A 20,672-nucleotide genomic window follows, 5' to 3' on the forward strand; every position below is an offset into this window, starting at 1 on the left:
CTCTGCAACTCCGACATCAACCCCTTCTACCAAAGTGAACTGCATCCTATTTAATGCCCGATCTGTAGCAAAAAACAGACACAGCATCTTTGACCTCCTCGCCTCTGACAAACCAGACCTGGTCTTCATCACTGAAACCTGGTTCTCTGACGACTTTGCCCCTATCGCCAACAAAGCCCCCCCCCCAACTACTCCCTCATCCCACTGAACCGTCCTTCTAGAGGAGGAGGAATAGCTTTCGCCTTCAAATCTCACTTCCACGCCTCAATCATCGACAACCAACCTTCCATCCCCGCCTGCGAATCACTACTAGTTAAACTATCACTTTCCCCTTCGTTCTCCCACAGTTTCCTAATAATTTACATACCCCCTGGCTATGACAGACAATTCTCAAACAACCTCTGCGACTCTATTGCCACACTACAACTAAACTATCCCAACCTCATCCTCCTGGGAGATTTCAACATATGGTGTGACATTCCCAACAACCCTATGACATACTCTCTTGTTGACGGCTTAGACGCAAGTAACCTCCAAACCCACATCAACGGCCCAACCCACAATAAAGGACACACTCTTGATGCCATCTTCAGCTCCCACAACCGGATACATCTAAACCCCCCATATTTTCATTCTTTCTTTTACCATTCGCTCTCCCAACCCCCCCCGTACCCGAACCTGAACCTCCGATGATACGTAAGTGCTGGAAGAATCCTTCCTGACCTAGCCGACGCACTCCTCCAGTCTTCCCCGCCTACCTGCCCACTCAATAATCAACTGAAACCCGACGGCTTTGACTCTTGGCTCAATACCTCTCTAACATGACTCACACCCACTTGCAAACCATCAGCCCGCCGTGGCCACTTTCCCAGATGGTTCACACCTGAGTTGAAAGCCAGTAAACAACTATACAAATATCTAGAATGCAAATGGCGGAAAGACAAAACTCTCCTGAACCGGTCAACCTTAGCCTAGCACCTCTATCAGTACAAAGCCGAAATCGGGAAAGCAAAAAAAGCCCATTACAACTTCCGAATTATAAACTGTAAAAACCCCAGCAAAGAACTTCACAAAATCATCTCTGAATTCATCAATCCATCATGCACCACCACCGCGCCGACCCCCTCTCAAGCACTGTGCGACTCACTCTCTCTCCACTTTTACACCACAGCTCTCGAAAGATCGAACGCTCTAACCAACAAACTCGCTCTCCTATACCCACCAGGCAACCCACCGTCCATACCAGCCATCCCACCGCCAGCGACCACTAGCCAACCAACGTTCGACTCCTTTAGTCCAATATCAACTGTCCAATTTCTCAAACTTCTCTCCGCCCGCAAGCCATCCGGCTCCCCGCTGGACCCCTGCCCGGCCACAACCCTTAAAAATTTTTTCGCATCTACCTGTGCAGAAGAACACGCAAGAACCATCATAAATGACTCACTTGCCTCCAGAATTTTCCCAACGCATTCAAAACGGTTCACGTGAAACCTCTATTAAAAAAACCTTCCCTCAACCCTCTCGAGCCCAAAAACTACCGCCTGATCTCAAACACAAGGTTCCTTGCCAAACTCATAGACCGAACCGCCTACGCCCAATTAAATGCCTTTGTCGAAGCCAACAATCTCCTAGACCCTGCTCAATCAGATTTCAGAGCCCGACACGGAACTGAAACCACCCTAACCTCAATCTGGGATGACCTTAAAATCATGGCAGATACCGCGGGATGCACTGCATTAATCCTTCTCGACCTATCATCCGCTTTCGACACAATTAATCACTCAATCTTCCTTGACCACCTCCACTCCCTAGGAATTCGTGGAACCGCTCTGAAGTGGATAGCTTTGTTCCTCAAAGATAGATACCAAATAACGCTACTCTCCACCTACTCCTCCCAAGCCCGACCAGTCGGCACGGGAGTCCCACAAGGAGCATGCCTATCTGCCCTCCTGTTCAATCTCTACTTAATCACCCTCCCATCAATAATTTGCTTGCACAACATCCTGTGTTACAACTACGCTGATGACACCCAACTAATTCTAAAACTCCTGAACTCAAATCCCAACTGCCGACCTGACCTCGCTTCCTGCCTCCTCGACATAGAGCTCTGGATGACCAGAATCCACCTCTTGCTAAACCCCTTCAAAACCGAAATCATGATATGTGTCAACTCTGAACTTCTTCCACACCCACTACCCTGGCCATCTGCCATGGGCAATTCACCCACTCCCTCTAAGTCAGTAAAGAACCTTGGTTGCACCCTTGACTCTGAGCTAACACTCTTGCGCCAAGTCAACAACGTGTCAAAGTCCTGCCACTAACACCTTAAAACTCTTAGTCGCATCTTTCCATATCTCTCCTTTCCCAACAGACTCTCCGTGGTCCAATCAATTGTTATATCAAGACTGTACTACGCTAACCCACTCTACCTCGGAATCCACGCTTACCAACTGAATAAACTACAAAGAGCACAAAATGCGGCAGCCAAACTACTACTAGCGCTCGGCCCGAGAGACCACATCTCCCCAGCCCTCAAAACTCTGCACTGGCTTCCGGTGGCCCGAAGGGTGACCTTCAAAACCTTATGCATTTCTCACCGAGCACTGCACAAAACCGGACCTCAATACCTTCAAGACAAGTTAAAATCTTATCAACCTCCACCTACTCTAAGATCTTGCTCAGTGGCCTCCTAGTCATACCTAAAACAAACTCAGGTTAGGCGGATCATCATTCTCAGCCTTGGCCCCAACGTTGTGGAACGCACTCCCGCCCCACATCCGCCTAACTGAAGATCTAATGTCTTTTTGCAAATTACTGAAAACTTGGCTCTTCCCCTAAAAACCAACCCTGTACTGAAACTAACTCGAACTGAATAACAGCATCGCAATTACACCAACCCAACAAACTACTGATCTTGTATAACAAAAAGACAAATAAAAATACAACAACAAGATCTGAGCGAGAAATAGACAACTAATAACCGCTAATGTAAAATAAAAGGACAAACAGTGAAAAGGATAAAAAGAATAAATCGTACGAAAACAGTAATTGCGGTTTAAAATATTGAAATAGGTGTAATGATTGCAATGGACAAAATGACCGAAATGAATAAAGAGAAGACAATGGAAAGACAAATACAGGAGACTGATGAGTACACAGACAGATGACTTAGAATGTATGAGTGAATGGCTTAAATGGAAAGTCCAGAATAGACGATTCAAGTACATGAGACGCGTGCAGTGCATGACACAGATAGACAGCACAGAACGGATCCAATGCGTATGGCAGGTGACATGGCCTGAACCAATAATGCATGATGAATAAACAAAGCGAGTAGAGCGAACGAAATCGATGGAATGGTTGAAGCGCGTGGAACAGATGAGTGCGCTGAGCGGACGAGTGAGTAGATCGGATGAGTGTGTAGATTCGGATGAGTGTGTAGATCGGATGATTATGCAGATCAGATGAGTGTCTAGAGCGAATGACTATGTAGAGCGCAGGAGTGTGTAGAATGGATGGGTGTGTAGAGCGGATGAGTGTGTAGATCGGACGAATGCGTTGAGCGGAAGGGTGTCTAGAGCGGATGAATACATAGAGTGGGCGATTGCGTAGAGCGGAAGAGTGTGTAGAGCAGACGACTGTATAGAGTGGATGAGTGTGTAGAGCGGATGGATGCGTATGAGCGGAGGAGTGTGTAACCCTGCAGGAGTGCATAGAGCAAATAGCAGATGAATGCATGGAAAGGACGAGTGTAAATAGCAAATGAATGTGCAGAAAGGACGAGTGCATAGCGCGGATGAGTGCGTGGAGTGGATGAGTGCATGGAGCGGTGGAGCAGCTGAGTGCGTGGAGCGGCTGAGTGCGTGGAGCGGCTGAGTGCGTGGAGCGGCTGAGTGCATAGAGCGAATGTGCGAGTAGAGTGGATAAGTGCGCTGAGCGAATGAATGCGTTAAGCAGATGGGTGCCTAGAGCGAAAGGGTGCTTAGAGCGGATGAGTGCGTAAGAGCGGATGAGTGCGTAATAGCGGATGAGTGCGCGGAGCAGACAGGTGCACAGAGCGGATCTGTGTACAGAGCAGATCATGTGCAGAACGGACGAATATGCAGAATGGACGAATATGCAGAGCGGACGAATATGCAGAGCCGACGAGCGTGCATAACGGACGAATGGGTGCGCAGAGCGGGTGAGTGCGTAGAGCGGGTGAGTGAGTAGTGCGGGTGAGTGAGTAGAGCGTGTGAGTGCGTAGAGCGGGTGAGTGCATAGAGCGGATGAGTGCGTAGAGCGGGTGAGTGAGTAGCGCGGGTGAGTGCATAGAGTGGGTGAGTGCACAGAAAGAACAAGTGCTTCTAGTGGATGAATGTGTCGAGCGGACGAGCACCTTGAGCAGATGAGCGCCTAGAGCGGACGAGCGCCTAGAGCGGACGAGCACGTAGAGCGGACGAGCACGTAGAGCGGACGAGCGCCTAATGCGGATGAGCGCCTAGAGCGGACGAGCGCCTAGAGCGGATGAATGTGCGAATGAGGGAAGTATGTGGATGGAATGAGTGATGTATGTGGATGGAACGGATGCCTTATGTGGATAGACCGGGTGACGTATGTGGATAGACCGTGTGACATATGTAGATAGACCGGGTGATGTATGTGGATGGAACGAATGAAGTATGTGGAAAGTACTAGTATAATATGTGAAAAGTACGGGTGAAATATGTGGATGGAGTGCATAAATCAACCTGGAATACACCGACCGGATCGGAGTACATGGAACAGACTAAAGGGCATGAAACGAATTTGAGAGCATGGAACGGGTTGGAGTGCATAGAACAGACTGGAGTGCATAGAACAGACTGGAGTGCATAGAATGGATTGGAGTGCATAGAACGGATTGGAGGGCATGGGACGGACTTGTGTAGGGGATCGGATTGGAGTGCGTGGAACAGATTGGAGTATGTGGAACAGATTGGAGCACATAGAAGTATGCGACATACATGGAATGGTATAGAGTACATAGAACGTTTGAAAGAGCACATAAACAATCATATCACATCACCACGCCTACTCTCTTCTTTACACCACCACTCAACTAGAACACAGAGATACTATGACACCATTCGGTATAGCTGTTCTCATACCAACATCCGCCTCATACTCCACATCATTCTAACTAAACACTGCTGGTTACACACACCCCAGCCTAGGCGTTCTCCTCAGGCCTAACGCAGCCAGAATCAGTCTCTGTATCACCCTGCCAGAACGAACACATACTCCTGATCTCCCAACCACCACACCTAATGCTAAAAAGCAGCTACTACACAAATGCCACACCAGCTGCATACATATATGGTGCTCACACGTACCTTTGACTCTCTATACTCTCTCTACTGACTTGAACTTCGGTTCCTGAGGGCGTTCAACCTACCAGCGCTTTGAGACGCAAAGTAACATAACATAACATTCATTGAGGTAGATATATAATTAGCGCTTGCAGCTCTATTCTCCTACTAAGCATTGCAAGCAGTACCGTTTCCTCAGCTTCTTGCGCTCCAAGCCTATTTACAGGCATTTGTTAGTTGCATATTTTCATTTCACTTCATGGTTACGTTTCTTTATATATCAACATCGTTTCTTCTTACAAGTCCATTACATCATTATTCTTTATATTTCGTCCTTGTGTGTCATCTTTCGATTGTCGTTTATGTTCATCTGTATGTCTGTCCGGGCTCTTATGTCGTCACCATTTGTCTTCCATTAAGGCTCTTTGGGTCTCTTCGGGGACAGTCTGTAAGTAGTCTTCATTTCATGTCAACTGCTGGTACGGTTGTCTCAGCGGGTACCGAGCTGCCCATGGTTGTCTCGTTATAGGCACTTAAACAGGTATGGCTCTTCTGATGGGCACCGGGCAGAGGCCCAATGCTGCTCTCTGTTGGTTTATTTGCTCCTCATACTTCACATACCTTGGTGAGTATGTTCTTGGTACCTCAAAATGGGGGGCTGGGGTGCAGGCCATATCTGGGACCTCCTCTACACTCTCAAAAAGTATATTTTAGTGAATACTCAGTCTGCTTGCATCCTCTGCCAGCCATACCAACTTTATTCCCCCTAACCCTCACTGCCCGCGTCACCACTGTGTGCCACTGGGGTTCTCATCAGCTCACAAGCCGTCCATCTAAACTATAGAGAGGCACCTTAAAATAAGACAAGCTTTCTGACAGTCTGGGCGACACATCCGCGTGATGTTCTCTAGCTCGCTCTTCCGCCATATATGTGATTTTCCTACTTCCACCAAGAGGTGAATGCTGAGCCTGTGTTCGATTTACTCCCCGCCCCACCCCACCCCATTGCCTCTTTACCTACAAACCTAGCGTTTGGGGGTCCTAGGACACATGTTTTATTTATCTCAAGGTATAATTGTGAATCCTCTCAGTGAACATGGCAGGGTATTCAAGATAATCTTGAATGCTGATTGGTGGCTCTTGAACTTTGTTTCCGAGGGAATTTAGCGTATTTTTGATGCGCGTCTTTGTCTACCTGTGCTTATTTAAGGCTGTGGGGCTGAAGCGTAAGGTGTGAAAGAGTTCTGGGTTAATGAATTGTGCCACACAATGTGGACGCAGTGGAGCATATTAATTACAACCCTAACACAAATAGAGCCGCTTCAGAATAATTGTTTGTATCAAAAACTCAAGTGACCAGCCTCACATAGAGAGGAGACTAGCTGTGCCCACTCTTGCTCAGATAAGGTGCCACAGTAAATGAAGAGACCGTCATTCTGTATATTCTGTACATATCGTATAGGCTATATGGGAAGGGGGGGTGAAGAAGGATGTGCCATGCTACTACACACATTAAGCCCCTATATCTTCCTCACGACCTCATGCTCTGTAACTGCTTCTTCCCCATTCCCCCCAGCTGCACTTCATGACCCATGCCCACTTCAGTTCTCATGCCTCTGGCCTTCATGCCACTCAGGCCCACTGGAACACCAGCCCATCCAGGTTCACCTCATCCAATGGAATCGAGGTGACCTTACTGCTGCAATCTATGAGTGGGTATCTATCTTTCTAACTCAGCACTGAATCGTTTTTATTTTTTAATCATTTAAATTTAGCAGTGGTGAAAATCCATGGCAACCTCCTTTCCGACGGCTCACCCGCAGCAGTGTCTCCCCATTTCATCCCCCATGTGCCCTGTGTATCCTTTACACATCCACACGTCAGTCAATGCGACAGGACAGGGTGCTTCATAATTACAGTGGTCTCTCCAGCCCTTACAAAACTGCCCATCAGGCCCCAAAATGATATGATATATGACAGGTTATTTATAACACGCTTAATACCCAGAGGTTTCTCAGCGCAGACCCGGGGATCGAACCTGTGTTGCTCGGTGTCACTTTGTTTCCAAGGCAAGAATATTGCTCCTGGGCTATCCTTCCGAGACTGTACCTTCCTCTAGGACTGTGGTGTTCCTTTATCACTCTTATTTACCCAACAATGTATCTGTGCCTGCCCTGCACTTCTAGTGCAGCTGCATGGTCGCCATTTTAACACAACAGTCGACCTGTCGCAAATATACAAATCTAACATCCTGCTCTAAGAATGTGTGGGTACCGTATGCGAATGCCCACTATGTCACCGAGGTCTTCTTCAACCCCCATCATTGAATGTCTTCTTCACCCTTAGGCCACAGTGTCCCTCTCCTACTCACCCACAATCCCATGGGCATTCCAGAATATGTATAGAAATTATGCATTTTGGATATATTATGCACTGAAAAGGCTGCAAGGCATATCAGTTGCTGTAATGAATGTCCTTTGACTGTCAAATGCACAGACAGAGAGATGCTTGTGTAAACCCTAGCATTAAACAGCCAGTCATATACATGGTTGAGATGGTTCATACCTGGCTCCCACTAAAGCCAGGAAGGGCCTCTTGTCCTTCTCATCCGCCTCCGTGGTTTTCACCCCATTGTCAATAATCATGCCAGCCTGAAAAAGAGAAAAGCACATTGAAACACAAGTAAGCAAAGAGCCAAAACCACAACCACACACATCAAACAGAAAACACCTGCACCCAGACCGGGTCAAAAGGAGATTCTGTGATATTAGGCCTGGCCTGGTATTTCTGCAGAAGATACGCAGTAGCCAGCACTGTACCGTCTCTAAAGCAATGCCACCAATGTCACTGGGCAGTGGTAAGCTGCTGAGGTTCCCTCTCTTCTGGCAGCATTCCTTTCATCATTGCAATGGTCCATGACCGTGTACGGAATGCCATCAATTGGAGAAAGGAGACAGGGTGGAGGTTGTAAGGATTAACCTTGGAATTCAATTCATGGGTTGTCCTGAAAAGACCTGCTACTTAAGTCTTCATTTTGTCACTGGAGTTGTTTGTTTCAATCTTTCCATTGACATTTATTTTCTCATATATTGAAGATTTCCTCTTAAATGGCACCCTGCCCTCCATCCACCCTTCTCCTATGAGGGTGTTGGACAGGGTAAAAGGGGTGATTTTGCGTATGGCCTTTATGTTTCTCGTAGATTCAGTGCAGGTCCTTCAGGCGGGTCAATTCATGAACGGTCCACAGTTATACAGTCATTTTATAGACCTAGTGGAACTATGACATCTCACATCTTGAGCTTCTTCAGTGGGTGGTCTTTAAATACCTTGAGGATAGTAGCCTTGAAGATCCACTTCAATGTGGCTTCCTTAGTAAACACTCCAAGCGGGACTGCACTCATGCATGTCTCCAACTTTCTCTCTGATTCTCACCACTCCAGGCTCTCTTCTATACTCATCCTTTTAGACCTCTCTGCCACTTTTGCAACTGTTTGCCACTCGACTCCTCTCGTCACTCTGCAGAATCTTGTTTTTTCTCAGATCTGCTCCTAAGTGGAAGATTGCTCCTTTCCAATCTCCTGGAACTCACAAACCTCGGACCCCCGGCCTCTGTCTGCATCCCCCAAGGATCAGTCCTCAGTCCTCTGCTCTTCACCCTCTATGACTCCGACAAGGAAGACATGTCTCCTTCTTTGGCTTTCACTATCACCGCTTTGCTCATGCACGCCTTTCTCTCCTTTTCCTACTTCATCCCCGCCATCTTGGACCAGATAAGCAACTATCTTGCTGCAATATATTACTGGATGTCTCTCTGCTGCTGAACTCTTTGAAAGCGTAAGTTATCGTTCTCCTGGATTCCAACTTCCATCCCTATGCTCCCTCCCCCATCGCCTTGCCGCCTGACCTTCTTGCTCCCTCGTCCATGGCTCACAGCCTCTAGGTCCTCTTTGATAGCGACCTCCAACTGAAACAATTCATCACAACCACTACCTCTGCGTCTCCTATTAAACTACTTAACATTAAAAGCATTTGTCATTTTCTTACTCAGCACTCTACAAACACTCTCATCTCCCCCCTCGTGCTCAGTAAATCGGACTACTGCTCAAGCTTTCTGCTGCACCTTCCTGACTCCACCCTACTGTCCCATGCCTCCCCCTCCTCCGGGTCTCCCCTTGCTCCTGCTCTTTCTCACTACTCACCCCGCCCCAATGGAACCTGCTGGTGCCCCTCACATTTGAAGCCATCCTGACTGTGGATATCTGCAAACTCAGCTTAAACTTCACCTACTGGCCAAAGAGGGCGCTTCCTCCACCTTCTCCCCCATCCTCCCTGCCTTACACCACCACCCCCTCTAGTTCCAAGTAATAATGTCGTTTTGTGTATTTTTACATTACCTCTCTTTAGTTTGCAGCATTTGCTCCCATAAGTTAATGTTACCTTTGTAAGTCAACTGTTTGAGTTTTGTTTTCTTCCTAGTCTATGTCGCACTTTTTTCACACCCTCGTAAACTGGCTCAGCACTTGTTCTATCTAACCTTTGTTGTAATGTACAGGCACCCTTCTGGGGCAATGTCTCCACCATCTGTAAAGGTGTTATTTCAAGGCACTTCTGATCGAAATTGGCATCCATTTCCAAATAAATATAAATGCACCTCACTGATCCACCTACCAGGAGTGACATCCAGAGGAAGTGCCTTCGGATTGGTAGTGTTGTGTGTGTGTGTGTCTTGTATGGACTGATTGGAGCTCATAATCCAGTGGAGGCTGTATTTTATGTGTGGATAAGCTGTGTGTGTGCCCTCCTGCTCGGAATGCAATGTATTTTGTCTATTTCAGTGTGATGGGGTGTGCTCGAATTTCGTCCTATGGGATGTTATGTGGCTCCTACGTGCTTATATTTGTACTGCTTCTTCTGCCACCTGGTACAGTTACCTGTGAAAAGGCTGCAGGGTGGTTGAGTCTTTCTTCCATCCTTGTCGGAGAACTTACCCTATAGTTGGAATGGGCTCTGTTGTTCTGGAACCTCCCCAGCGGAATGTGCTCCGAGTGCCCGGGGGAATAGAGTTCTTCGGATGGTCCTGTGGGCACATGGTGGAAGATGAACCAAAACCCTGTTTCCTGTCAAAACAAAACACACAAGGCTTTAGATTTCTTCTTTCGATGTGGCACTACTAAGATGGGCGAAGCAATCTGGGCCGGAAAGGTACCCATACACATACCAATATGGCACAGCTAAGAGCCTCTTTAAGCAGGCATGCCTGGGATGAACTCTGTGGGAGATGTGTAGGTTGTCCTCAGCCTTCATATTACACTGACTCGTGGGGCATCAGCAGGTCTATGTACTTTACCATATACTCTTTACTGTTTTCATCCCCTCTTAACCCATGTGCTTCCTTTCTTCCTGTCTTTATCTCGTCCGACCCTCTCAGCCTCTCTCTGGTTTCACTCCCCTCTGCATCTTGCAGTCTTTGGCAGTAGCTGTTTACCTCTCCTGCCACTCACCCCCACCCCCTTTTCTCCGGTCTCTGTACCTCACCTGTCTCACTCCTCTACTCAGGGGCCCCCCTCTTTTCCTCAGCTCCCCACTCGTCTAGTCAGCTCTTGGAATGGACCCCACAGGCTCAGTAGCTGTGCCAACATCCCCAACTTCCTCCAACCCTCGCTGTCCTCTCTGACCTTCACCCTCTCTCCCTCTGCAGCCTTTGGGCTTGGCTGTGAACACCCCGTATCCCTTTGACGTTTTCTGCCCTTCCTGACTCTCACCCTCCTTCTCTCTTCTAGCCAGGACAAGGAATGCTGCCTCTCCCATCCTCTTCTTCTGTCTAACCTGACTCACCCTCCTTTTCTTTTCCCCTATTCTTATGAGAGCTCACCCTCCTTTTCATTTTCCCTCCTCTTATGAGAGCCAGAAATGCAGCCTTTGGGCTTGGCTGTCAACATCTTCTGGCTGTCTCTTCTCTTTTCTGCCCAGCCTGACTCTGCCCTTCCTTCTCTCCTTCCCTCCTTCCCTCCTCTGGCCTGGATGAGGAACACAGCCTTTGGGCATGGCTGTCAACATCTCCTACCTCTCCTCCCTTTCTGCCCAGCCTGACTCTGCCCCTCTTTCTCTCCTTCCCTCCTCTGGTCTGACCCAGGAATGTGATCTTCGGGCTTACCTGAGACAGTGTCTTAACCCTACGGTAGCTCCACACACCCACACCTCCCGCCTGGATGAATACACTGTGCCGCTACCCCTCTCCCATAAACTCAGCTCACGTGTATTCATGCCACTCGGCCCACTGGCCCCGTCTCTGCTCACAGGCTGGACTGGTTCGTGTGTAAACAGCCGGATGGCTTCACCTGGTGTTCCCCTCTGACGACAAACGGCCCATTTACCCCAACTCCAATGACTTAGAATCTCAATACAACGCACAGACTGGGGTGTCCTGATCTGAACGCACCTCTGTACCTTTCCCACTCTATCTGCAACCGTCCCCTTACAGGACCTAGTGCCAAGAGGCCGCCCAAATTGTACAAGTCTGCTATGCACAACCCAGTTAAAATACATCACATCCACGGCGTGCTCCTATGCAATGTAAATGAGTGAAGTCATCACAATTACACATGTGCGCTGTACAAATACATTTCACAGTGGCATGTGGTGTGCTCACCTAATATGTGTTGTGCTCACTTAATATGTGGTGCGCTCAATTAATATATGGTGCGCTCACTTAATATGTGGTGCGCTCAATTAATATATGGTGCGCTCACTTAATATGTGGTGCGCTCAATTAATATATGGTGCGCTCACTTAATATGCGGTGCGCTCACTTAATATGTGGTGCGCTCACTTAATATATGGTGTGCTCACTTAATATGTGTTGTGCTCACTTAATATGTGGTGCGCTCACTTAATATGTGGTGCGCTCACTTAATATATGGTGTCCTCACTTAATATGTGGTGCGCTCACTTAATATATGGTGTCCTCACTTAATATATGGTGTCCTCACTTAATATGTGGTGTGCTCACTTAATATTTGTTGTGCTCACTTAATATGTGTTGTGCTCACTTAATATGTGTTGTGCTCACTTAATATGTGGTGCGCTCACTTAATATGTGGTGCGCTCACTTAATATGTGGTGGGCACAGATGCAATCAGCATTAGATACAGACAGTGTGACCAGATGTCGCCTGCATGGGTTATATGAGGTGCATTCGCTCAGCCGGGGTGTGTGATAGTTCTATGGCTTGTGCACAAAGGGCGTCTGCCCTGGATGTTATATGGTGTGCTCAGATGCAGATTGCATTGCGGATTTAGAGTGCTTCAGAGAGTCGGCATGAGTGATAGAGAGTGTGCTCACATGCTTGCATTCATTGTATGATTGGCACTCGGGTGAAGTCTATGCTAGTTCTATGGTTTGCGTACAGATGAGTGATAGATGGTTTATCAGAGAGCCTGCATTAGTGATAGAGTGTGTGCTCCAGTGGAGTCTTTCCTGGTAACAGGTGCGTGCTGACATGCAATCTATGCTGGTGAGTGGAGATGCATGATGTCTTCCAGTGGTGTATGCTGTATGCACACGGCATCTTAGCGGGGATGTGGGCGTGCATAGACGGGGCTCCGACTGGTGATGGACGTGGAGCGCAGATACACCGTATGATATTGACACAGGGTGTGCACAGACGTGCTCTGCATTATTTGTATGTGGTGTGCTGAATTGGGCCTGTGCAAGGTTGTGTGCAGAAATACAGTCTGTATCGATGACATATGGTTTGCTGAGGTGCAGTCTGTATTTGTGATATGTACTGGTGTGCTCATGTTCACTCTGTACTGGCGAATAGGGTGTGTTCTCGTGCCGCATGTATTAGTGATATAGACTAATTGCTTAGATGAAGATTGTGCTGGTATTTAAGGTGTACTAAGATGCTGGTTGTATTAGTGATACAGGGTGTGCTCAGTTGCGGGCTGTGTTAGTGATTAAGTGTGCTCAGATGGAGTCTGTTTTAGAGCTATACACTGGTGCATTTAGATGGAGTCTGTATTAGTGATATACACTGGTGGGCTCAGATGCAGTCTGTATTGGTGATATAGCCTTGTGTACTCAGATGGAGTCTGTACTGGTGATATACTGTGTGCTCAGATACCAGCTGCGTTGGTGATAAAGGGAGTGCAGTTAATTAGCGGTATAGACTGGTGTGCTCAGATGGAGTCTGTATAAGTGACAAACTAGTGTGCTTAAATGTAGTATGTATTAGTGATACAAGGTGTGCTCATCCGGCATTCATCTGTATTCGTGCTATAGCCTCGTGTACTCAGATGGAGTGTGTACTGGTGATATACGGTGTGCTCAGATGCTAGCTGTATTAGGGATCAAGGGTGAGAGCGCAAATGGAGTGTATTAGTGATATGGATGTGTGTGCTTAGATGGAGTCTGTATTAGTGATACAAGGTGTGCTCAGCAGGCATCTATACCAGTGCTACAGCCTTGTGTACTCGGGTGAAGTCTGTACTCGTGATAGGCGATTGTCCACCTGGATTCTACATGACTAATCAGCCTTGAGATGCAGGAGTTTATTTCTGAGTCTCTTATAATAACACAGCGGGATGCTGCTATCTTTGCACCTTTGCATGCACAGGTCATCGCCGTGTCATTTGCCTCATTTGCACGACGGAGTCAAAATGGGAGTGTAAATGGGCAGTGAACATGCTTGTATGCTTCCCTTTTGCACTCCGCCGTGCAAATTGAGTAAACGCTGCCTGCTATGTAGGCATGGCAGGCAGCGTTTACAATGTATTCCAATGGAGTCCGCCTGCGTTTTGCTGGTGTAAAAAGCTGGCTGTCTCCATAGCATTTCCGCCAGCATGAAAATGCATGCTGGTGTATTTGTGTACAGGAGAAGAAGGCAGTGGCAGAATCGCAATTTACGATCCACCCCTCCACCATACGAATGCATGAAAATGGGCCGTGGCATGAATGAACGGCGTGAAAGCCTTACGCAAGGCTTGCATGGCTTTCCTTTACGTCACGTGCCCATTGCAATTGAGCTCCACAGCAGTTTGCATCTGTGTGGTTCTCTGCTGGTCAGGGGACAGTCAGGGACATCTGGTCAGTGCATGGTTTGCGTTGTGAAAGGTGGTTCACTGGGTGTAATTGTTCTTTGCTGGTCAGGGATCACTGTCTGGCGCGTGCATCTCTTACCTCGGATCCCGCCGCTGCACAATTCACGAGGCTGTTGTTGGGATTCGCCATCCAGAAGGTGGAGACAGCGCTGCAAAAATCCAGCAAGAGACGCGGTTACATAACGTTAGGGGCCAGCATGGAAAACTGATCCTGGCGCTGTTCGGCAACTGGAAACAAGTTAGAAACAAAGCCGCGTGCCACCTGTGTGCAGCCTGAAGCCCTCCACAGACGGGCGCGGGCTGCTTTCTATAGAAGCCTGCGTTTGCTTTCAAACCCTGGAACAGCTGCAGCATCGTCCACTCACACGCCAGGATGGCAGGCAGGCGGGCGGGCACGGAACGGTGCCCGGGAGTGGACCTGTGGCTTCTCTGATGTACACAGACGTTACCCCTTGATTATAGGCTGAGCAGCTGCTCCGCAGGTGTCGCGGGACCCTATGATTGCAAGGGAGGCTCTTTTAAAGCAACTGATGGCAGATCTCTTTTGACATGTTTTTCTTTATTTAATATAATTTAAACACATCCATTGGTGTAACAGGGCCCGACCGAACCGTGTCTCGGGAGGATAGCTCAGGGGCAACGTGCTCGCCTTGGAAGCAAGACGACACGGAGCAACACAGATTTTATCCCCGGGGCCGCGCTTAGAAACCTCTGGGTGTTAAGCGCGTTATAAATGACCTATCATATCATACCGTACAGTCACTGTCAGAGTTCACAGCTCTGCAACGCACATTATGACAGCATTTAAGTGACGTGGCTCTGAGGGGGAAGAGCTCACAGTGGGCATCGTTACAAGTTCAGCCGCGCAGTAAAAAAGTGTATGGGAATTGCATCACCAGTATTTTCTCTGGTAACGATATTACTGGCCCTTTTACTGCACCCCTAAATTATTGGTTTGCCATTGAAGTAGACAGTGTACCTCCTGCAGGATGCAAGAGGTAAATCCTCCACTTCTAGGCAAGATGCCAGAGATACATCCTCTTCTATGCAAGATGCTAGAGGTAAATTCTACCCAGCTTGGCAAGACGCTAGAGGAAAATCCTCCACTTCTAGGCAAGATGCTGGAAAGGACATTCTCCACTTCTAGGCAAGATGCCAGAGGCAAATCTTCAATTTCTAAGCAAGATGCTAGAGATAAATCCTACCAAGCATGGCAAGACGCTAGAGGAAAATCCTCCACTTCTAGGCAAGATGCTGGAAAGGACATTCTCCACTTCTAGGCAAGATGCCAGAGGCAAATCTTCAATTTCTAGGAAAGATGCTAGAGATAAATCCTACCCAGCATGGCAAGATGCAAGAGGTAAATCCCCCACCTCTAGGCACGATGCTGAAAAGAACATTCTCCACTTTTAGGCCAGATGCCAGAGGCAAATCTTCAATTTCTAGGCAAGATGCTAGCGATAAATCCTACCCAGCTTGGCAAGATGCTAGAGGAACATCCTCCACTTCTAGGCAAGATGCTTGAGATACTTTCTCCACTTCTAAGCAAGATGCTGGAAAGAAAATGATCCACTTCTAGGCAAGATGCTAGAGGCAAATCTTCCATTTCTAGGCAAGATGCTAGAGATAAATCCGACCCAGGTTGGCAAAATGCTATAGGAAAATCCTCCACTTCTAGGCAAGATGCTAGAGATGTTTATGTTTATTAGATTTATATAGCGCTTTAGTCCAAAGCGCTTTACAATATATCAACAAGGTACAATAATGGAAGAAGCAAGTTAACAATCATGAGACAAATCAGCTAAACAATATGTAGAACAGTTTCCTTAGATAGTGGAAGTGAGGGAAAGGTGAGAGGAAGGGAGAGGGGGTAGTAAAGGGAAGAGGAACAATAATTCAAATACGTGATTTAAGGTCCAGTGGGAGTGGGAAGGGGAAGGAGGGTTATGAGGGGACAGGGAGATGGGGAGGAGGTCCATTCGCCACTTCTAAGCAAGATGCTGGAAAGGAAATTCTCCACTTCTAGGCAAGATGCTAGAGGCAAATCTTCAATTTCTAGGCAATATGCTAGAGATAAATCCTCAATTTTTCGGCAAGATGCCAGAGATACATCCTCCATTTCATGGCAAGATGCTAGAGGTAAATCCTCTACTGCTAGGCAAGATGCTAGAGGTGAATCCTCCACTTTTAGGCCAAAAAGCAGCAGATTTGCCGTAGTGGAAATTACTGCTCGCAGTAAATCTGTAAAATTCCCATGGAGCTGCATGGACTCCAAACATGGGGAATAGCACTGCCCTTCCCCCCACCTGCAATTCATTGGTAATTCTGTCATACAGATATATACGGCAACGCTGCACACCACCATCACTTGACAATCTCAGAGCGCCAGGGGTAGAGGTCAACTGAGAGAGTAGATTGGTCCTTGCAAAGTCTAGCAGTGGCCGGAGAGCGGCAGATGTTGATGTTTGCTCAGAGAGCCACCCTTTGTGAGGGAGTTCGGTCATCGATGAGGTCTTACCTAAACATTTCAAAAATGTGCTTGGGCCTTCCCAGGGTAACCCAAAACTTGGTGAGGTTGGTCTTCATCATCTGACCAGCACCAATGAACATTGGCACTATGATACAATGGGTTTTGATGCTGTACTCTGAGCAGTAGAGGGAAGTCTTCATAAAGTTGAGAAAGTTGGCCTCATGGCTTCAGTGTGGTGGGACAGCATGCCATAGGGTTGAGCAGCACACACAAAAGGACCAGCCTACTAGTCTCACACATCTGGTTGCCTGGATGTGGTAATTGGCACAGCATGTGAGTAAGCATCACTGGTCGGCCTGGCTGTGTTCAGCAAAGCATGAGCAAGGCTGCCAATGATACTTATTGTCTAATGGGTCCAATGCACACATACCTTCAGACAAGCTTGGTCACCGGAAACCCACTACAGTAGAATTGGGCACAAATAATGCACTAGTTACTTAATTACTTACACGGCCAGTGGAAAAGTAAGACCTTTAGAATTAGAGCTCCTTGCAGAATAGTTCACTCACAGCTGTTAGATAATAGCTTCTTTGGTGTTGCTAAGTTCGTTCTATGCAAATGAGGAGAGAAATACTCTGCTCAAAAACAACCAGGGCCACCAGCCACAATTCCTTCATCTAGCGACTAACCTTTGGTGGGGTAAAGGGAAGGCCACTTTAAATAGGCTGTGACTTGTGACCCAGCTAAAGAGCGATGCCAGAGTGATGCCCCACCACCCCCATTTGTTGTTTTTTTGTCTCAGGAGGATAGCTCAGGGGCAACTTGCTCGCCTTGGAAGTAAGATGACATGGAGTAACACAGTTTCGATCCCCGGGTCCGATCACCGGGTCCGTGCTTAGAAACCTCTGGGTATTAAGAGCGTTATAAATAACCTATCATATCATACCTGCAATCCTGTCTGGGTTTGGCGATGTACCCGGGATAGGAGTCCTCTGTAATGGTCTTGCACATCTTGCTGTCTCGGTCAGATGGCAGCAGGGTGCCCGCCTTAACGAGTAATCCAAGGCAGTGATCGAAGGTGTTGCGCTCCTCCGGGCCATCCTCTGTGAAGAAGCAGTGTCCTAAAGTGTCGTAGCCCACCACATCCTTCACCTGCATGGAAAAGACAGAACAAAAGAGGGGCATGCCCCTAGTCTGATCATGGGCTAATCAGGGCACAGGACATATCTCCTGTCAACAGTTAATTGATCAGTTCGAGAACCCCCTGCCAAGGATGGGTAGATCTTAAACCTAGGAAACATGTAAGACACATTCACCATACAGTCATTATTAACATTCATTGCAGATGGATGTAGAGTGTCCTACATCAAAGGAATAGCAACCCAATATTGGCCCAGTCCACCTGGCCTCTCGCTATCGCCTTGACAACAGCCCGCTCCATCAAAGCCATTGACGTTTCTGACAGATTTGACAGTGTGTGTCAGGTTCAATCATGTTTTATGCTTGGATAGCTCTTTAGGTAATGTGAATGCTGTAGAAGTAGAACCAAATAATACCTACTTGAATAATGTATAAGCACTGTAACTGTGTGCAGCCTTTGCCGTTCATCCTTTCAAGATCCATAACATCGGTACCATTGATGTGGTTATCGGTAAGCGGCGGTTACAAGGCCCACATACCAATCAACATTTGTGGCGAACTCTATATACAAGGATACCCGATAGAAGTAATCCTATGTAGACCGCTCGTGAGTGTATGTGGCAGTATTGGATTAGACTCGATGATCATCGCTTTGGAGCCTTCTTCAGGCACTTGCGTTGGGAATCCTGTCTGAAGGCGGTTGGAATTGGGTGAATCCTGCAGTGCCGGCTTGATTTGTTGGCATTTGCATTGTTTCTCTGGGACAGTAGATGAGGCTGTAGTTTGCTGTCCTGCGGTGTCTGATTCCATACGGCTGGACCCTGCTCTCGCACAGGCCCACCAGTACAGTTTAATCATTCTTAACCTGTTCACTTGCCTTGGGCAGCGAGCTGAGAACAATTAAATCACAGCAAATGAAGACAGTAGGACATAAAAGCATTTTATAAATTGGCACAAAATAAAGATAACCAGATAGACCCACCTTCATTGACAACAAAGAAGGACCACAAGTGAATGCCTTCTCCTCTTAATTCACTATCACACAAATTGGCAGCCAGACTGGATTGGGGCCCATTCCATTTAATTTCACTGAGTACTTTGCTCAAGTAGTGCACATACATTCAGAGGGTGATTGGCTACACTTTCACCATGTCGCGGGTGAGATCACAGCCACTGGCTCACAACATTGTTCATTTCTGCCAAGCCCAGAATTATTTTCTAGGCTATTTGTAAGGTTTTCCCTTACAGGTTTCTGGGCTGACGTCCCCACTAATGACATTGCTAAATAAGTAGTCACAGAAATAGATATCTGCGCAACTCTTATCTGTTCAGTGATCTCACCCATAATGGTGCCCAATGCCTTGTCCTAATAGTGTCATCTATTGCCAGCATCACTGAATACCAACCTCTGACCCACACCTCATCCAGTTCAGCTTGGCTGATCAACACCAGCCATCTCTGTACCAAGGCACTGGTCCACATCTGGTCCAGAAACTTGAAAGGTATTATTACTTCTAACATCTTCATCCAAGAGTTTGTTGCCATTTCAACATCACCAAACTACACACCGACATGATTCTGGACAAGCTTCAAACTCTTGACAGTATCACTCCATTGCCTGATGGTACCAGAAGCTGAAGTTAACTGGAGGTTCATAGATGGCTTCTGCAAATTCTAAGATGCAGAAGATCTTTGGAAGGGCATTGGAGAAACACAAAACATCCCTGTGGTCTCATGACCTACGTCAAAGACAACAGAGGTTATAAAGAAATAAGCCTGGAAGAGAGCAAAGGAAAACCTTCCCCGAGTGTAATATGTGAAAACATCAGTGCAAGACTTCTGGTATTTTTTTTATCATAAACAGTGATGTAATGTAAAGAAGAATAAGGATGGGTATAAAAGGAAAAAGAAAGAAGGTGGAAACTGGAGGTGTCCTTCCCATTAATAAAAAAAAGAAAAATAAAATAAAAAACAAAGTTACATTACTACCAATGCAAAGAGCACCGGGAGTCTTTAATGACTTCCAAGGCTGCATTGATTGTATAGACAATGGCTACAGGGAACTGGCTTTCCGCCTTCGTGACTAACTCGCTTCCACAAATTCAGTCACTTGTATTCACTTGAATTTTTCCAAGAAAAAACCCATGGCTTGATCACTCTCACTTATTCTCCAACACCCCGCCCCATTGAGTTCTTTTGCTACCCAGCCTTGGCCAGTCACCTTCACAGTAATCACCCCTACTTCCGAACTACCCATGTCCAATTAGCTATAATCCTCTAATCCAGTTCTTTCAATGGGCCGGTCCCAATCAGCACTTAGTACCGCCACTTCTCATTTGTTCCGATATTGAGTATCAGGTCTTCTCCAAGCTGACGGAGAGTACCGGTACTCAAGTTTTGGGGGAGTGGGGGAACCATAAAAACCTTTCCTTTAAATACATATACCCTGATGAACACCTAATCTCCCACCAGCCTTGAAGTGGAATGTTGTGACCAAAAATGGGCTGAAAGGAATGCAGGTAAACGGGGACAAGTTCCCATCCTTCTGCGGTTCTCGTGCACTTGAATGCACTTTGATGATTTTAACTGTCCGGGTGGCCTGGGCACTGGTAGTTTCTTTTTGTCACTTGA

At 47.2% G+C, this 20,672-nt stretch overlaps 1 protein-coding gene across 1 annotated transcript in view; it reads right to left on the minus strand.

The window, feature by feature from the left end:
- The window catches only part of CEMIP (cell migration inducing hyaluronidase 1), an 867,705-nt gene that overhangs the window by 146,214 nt on the left and 700,819 nt on the right, over positions 1-20,672 (minus strand). The window contains exons 14-17 of the mRNA XM_069624168.1: positions 17,848-18,053; positions 14,511-14,580; positions 10,319-10,447; positions 7,896-7,981 (exon numbers count right to left, since the gene is read on the minus strand). Of these exons, the coding sequence (XP_069480269.1) occupies positions 7,896-7,981; positions 10,319-10,447; positions 14,511-14,580; positions 17,848-18,053 (491 nt within the window). The remainder of the gene's footprint in view (positions 1-7,895; positions 7,982-10,318; positions 10,448-14,510; positions 14,581-17,847; positions 18,054-20,672) is intronic.

The sequence above is a fragment of the Ambystoma mexicanum genome, chromosome 11 (genome assembly GCF_040938575.1).
Source record: "Ambystoma mexicanum isolate Mex_15411 chromosome 11, UKY_AmexF1_1, whole genome shotgun sequence".
Lineage (NCBI taxonomy): Eukaryota > Metazoa > Chordata > Amphibia > Caudata > Ambystomatidae > Ambystoma > Ambystoma mexicanum.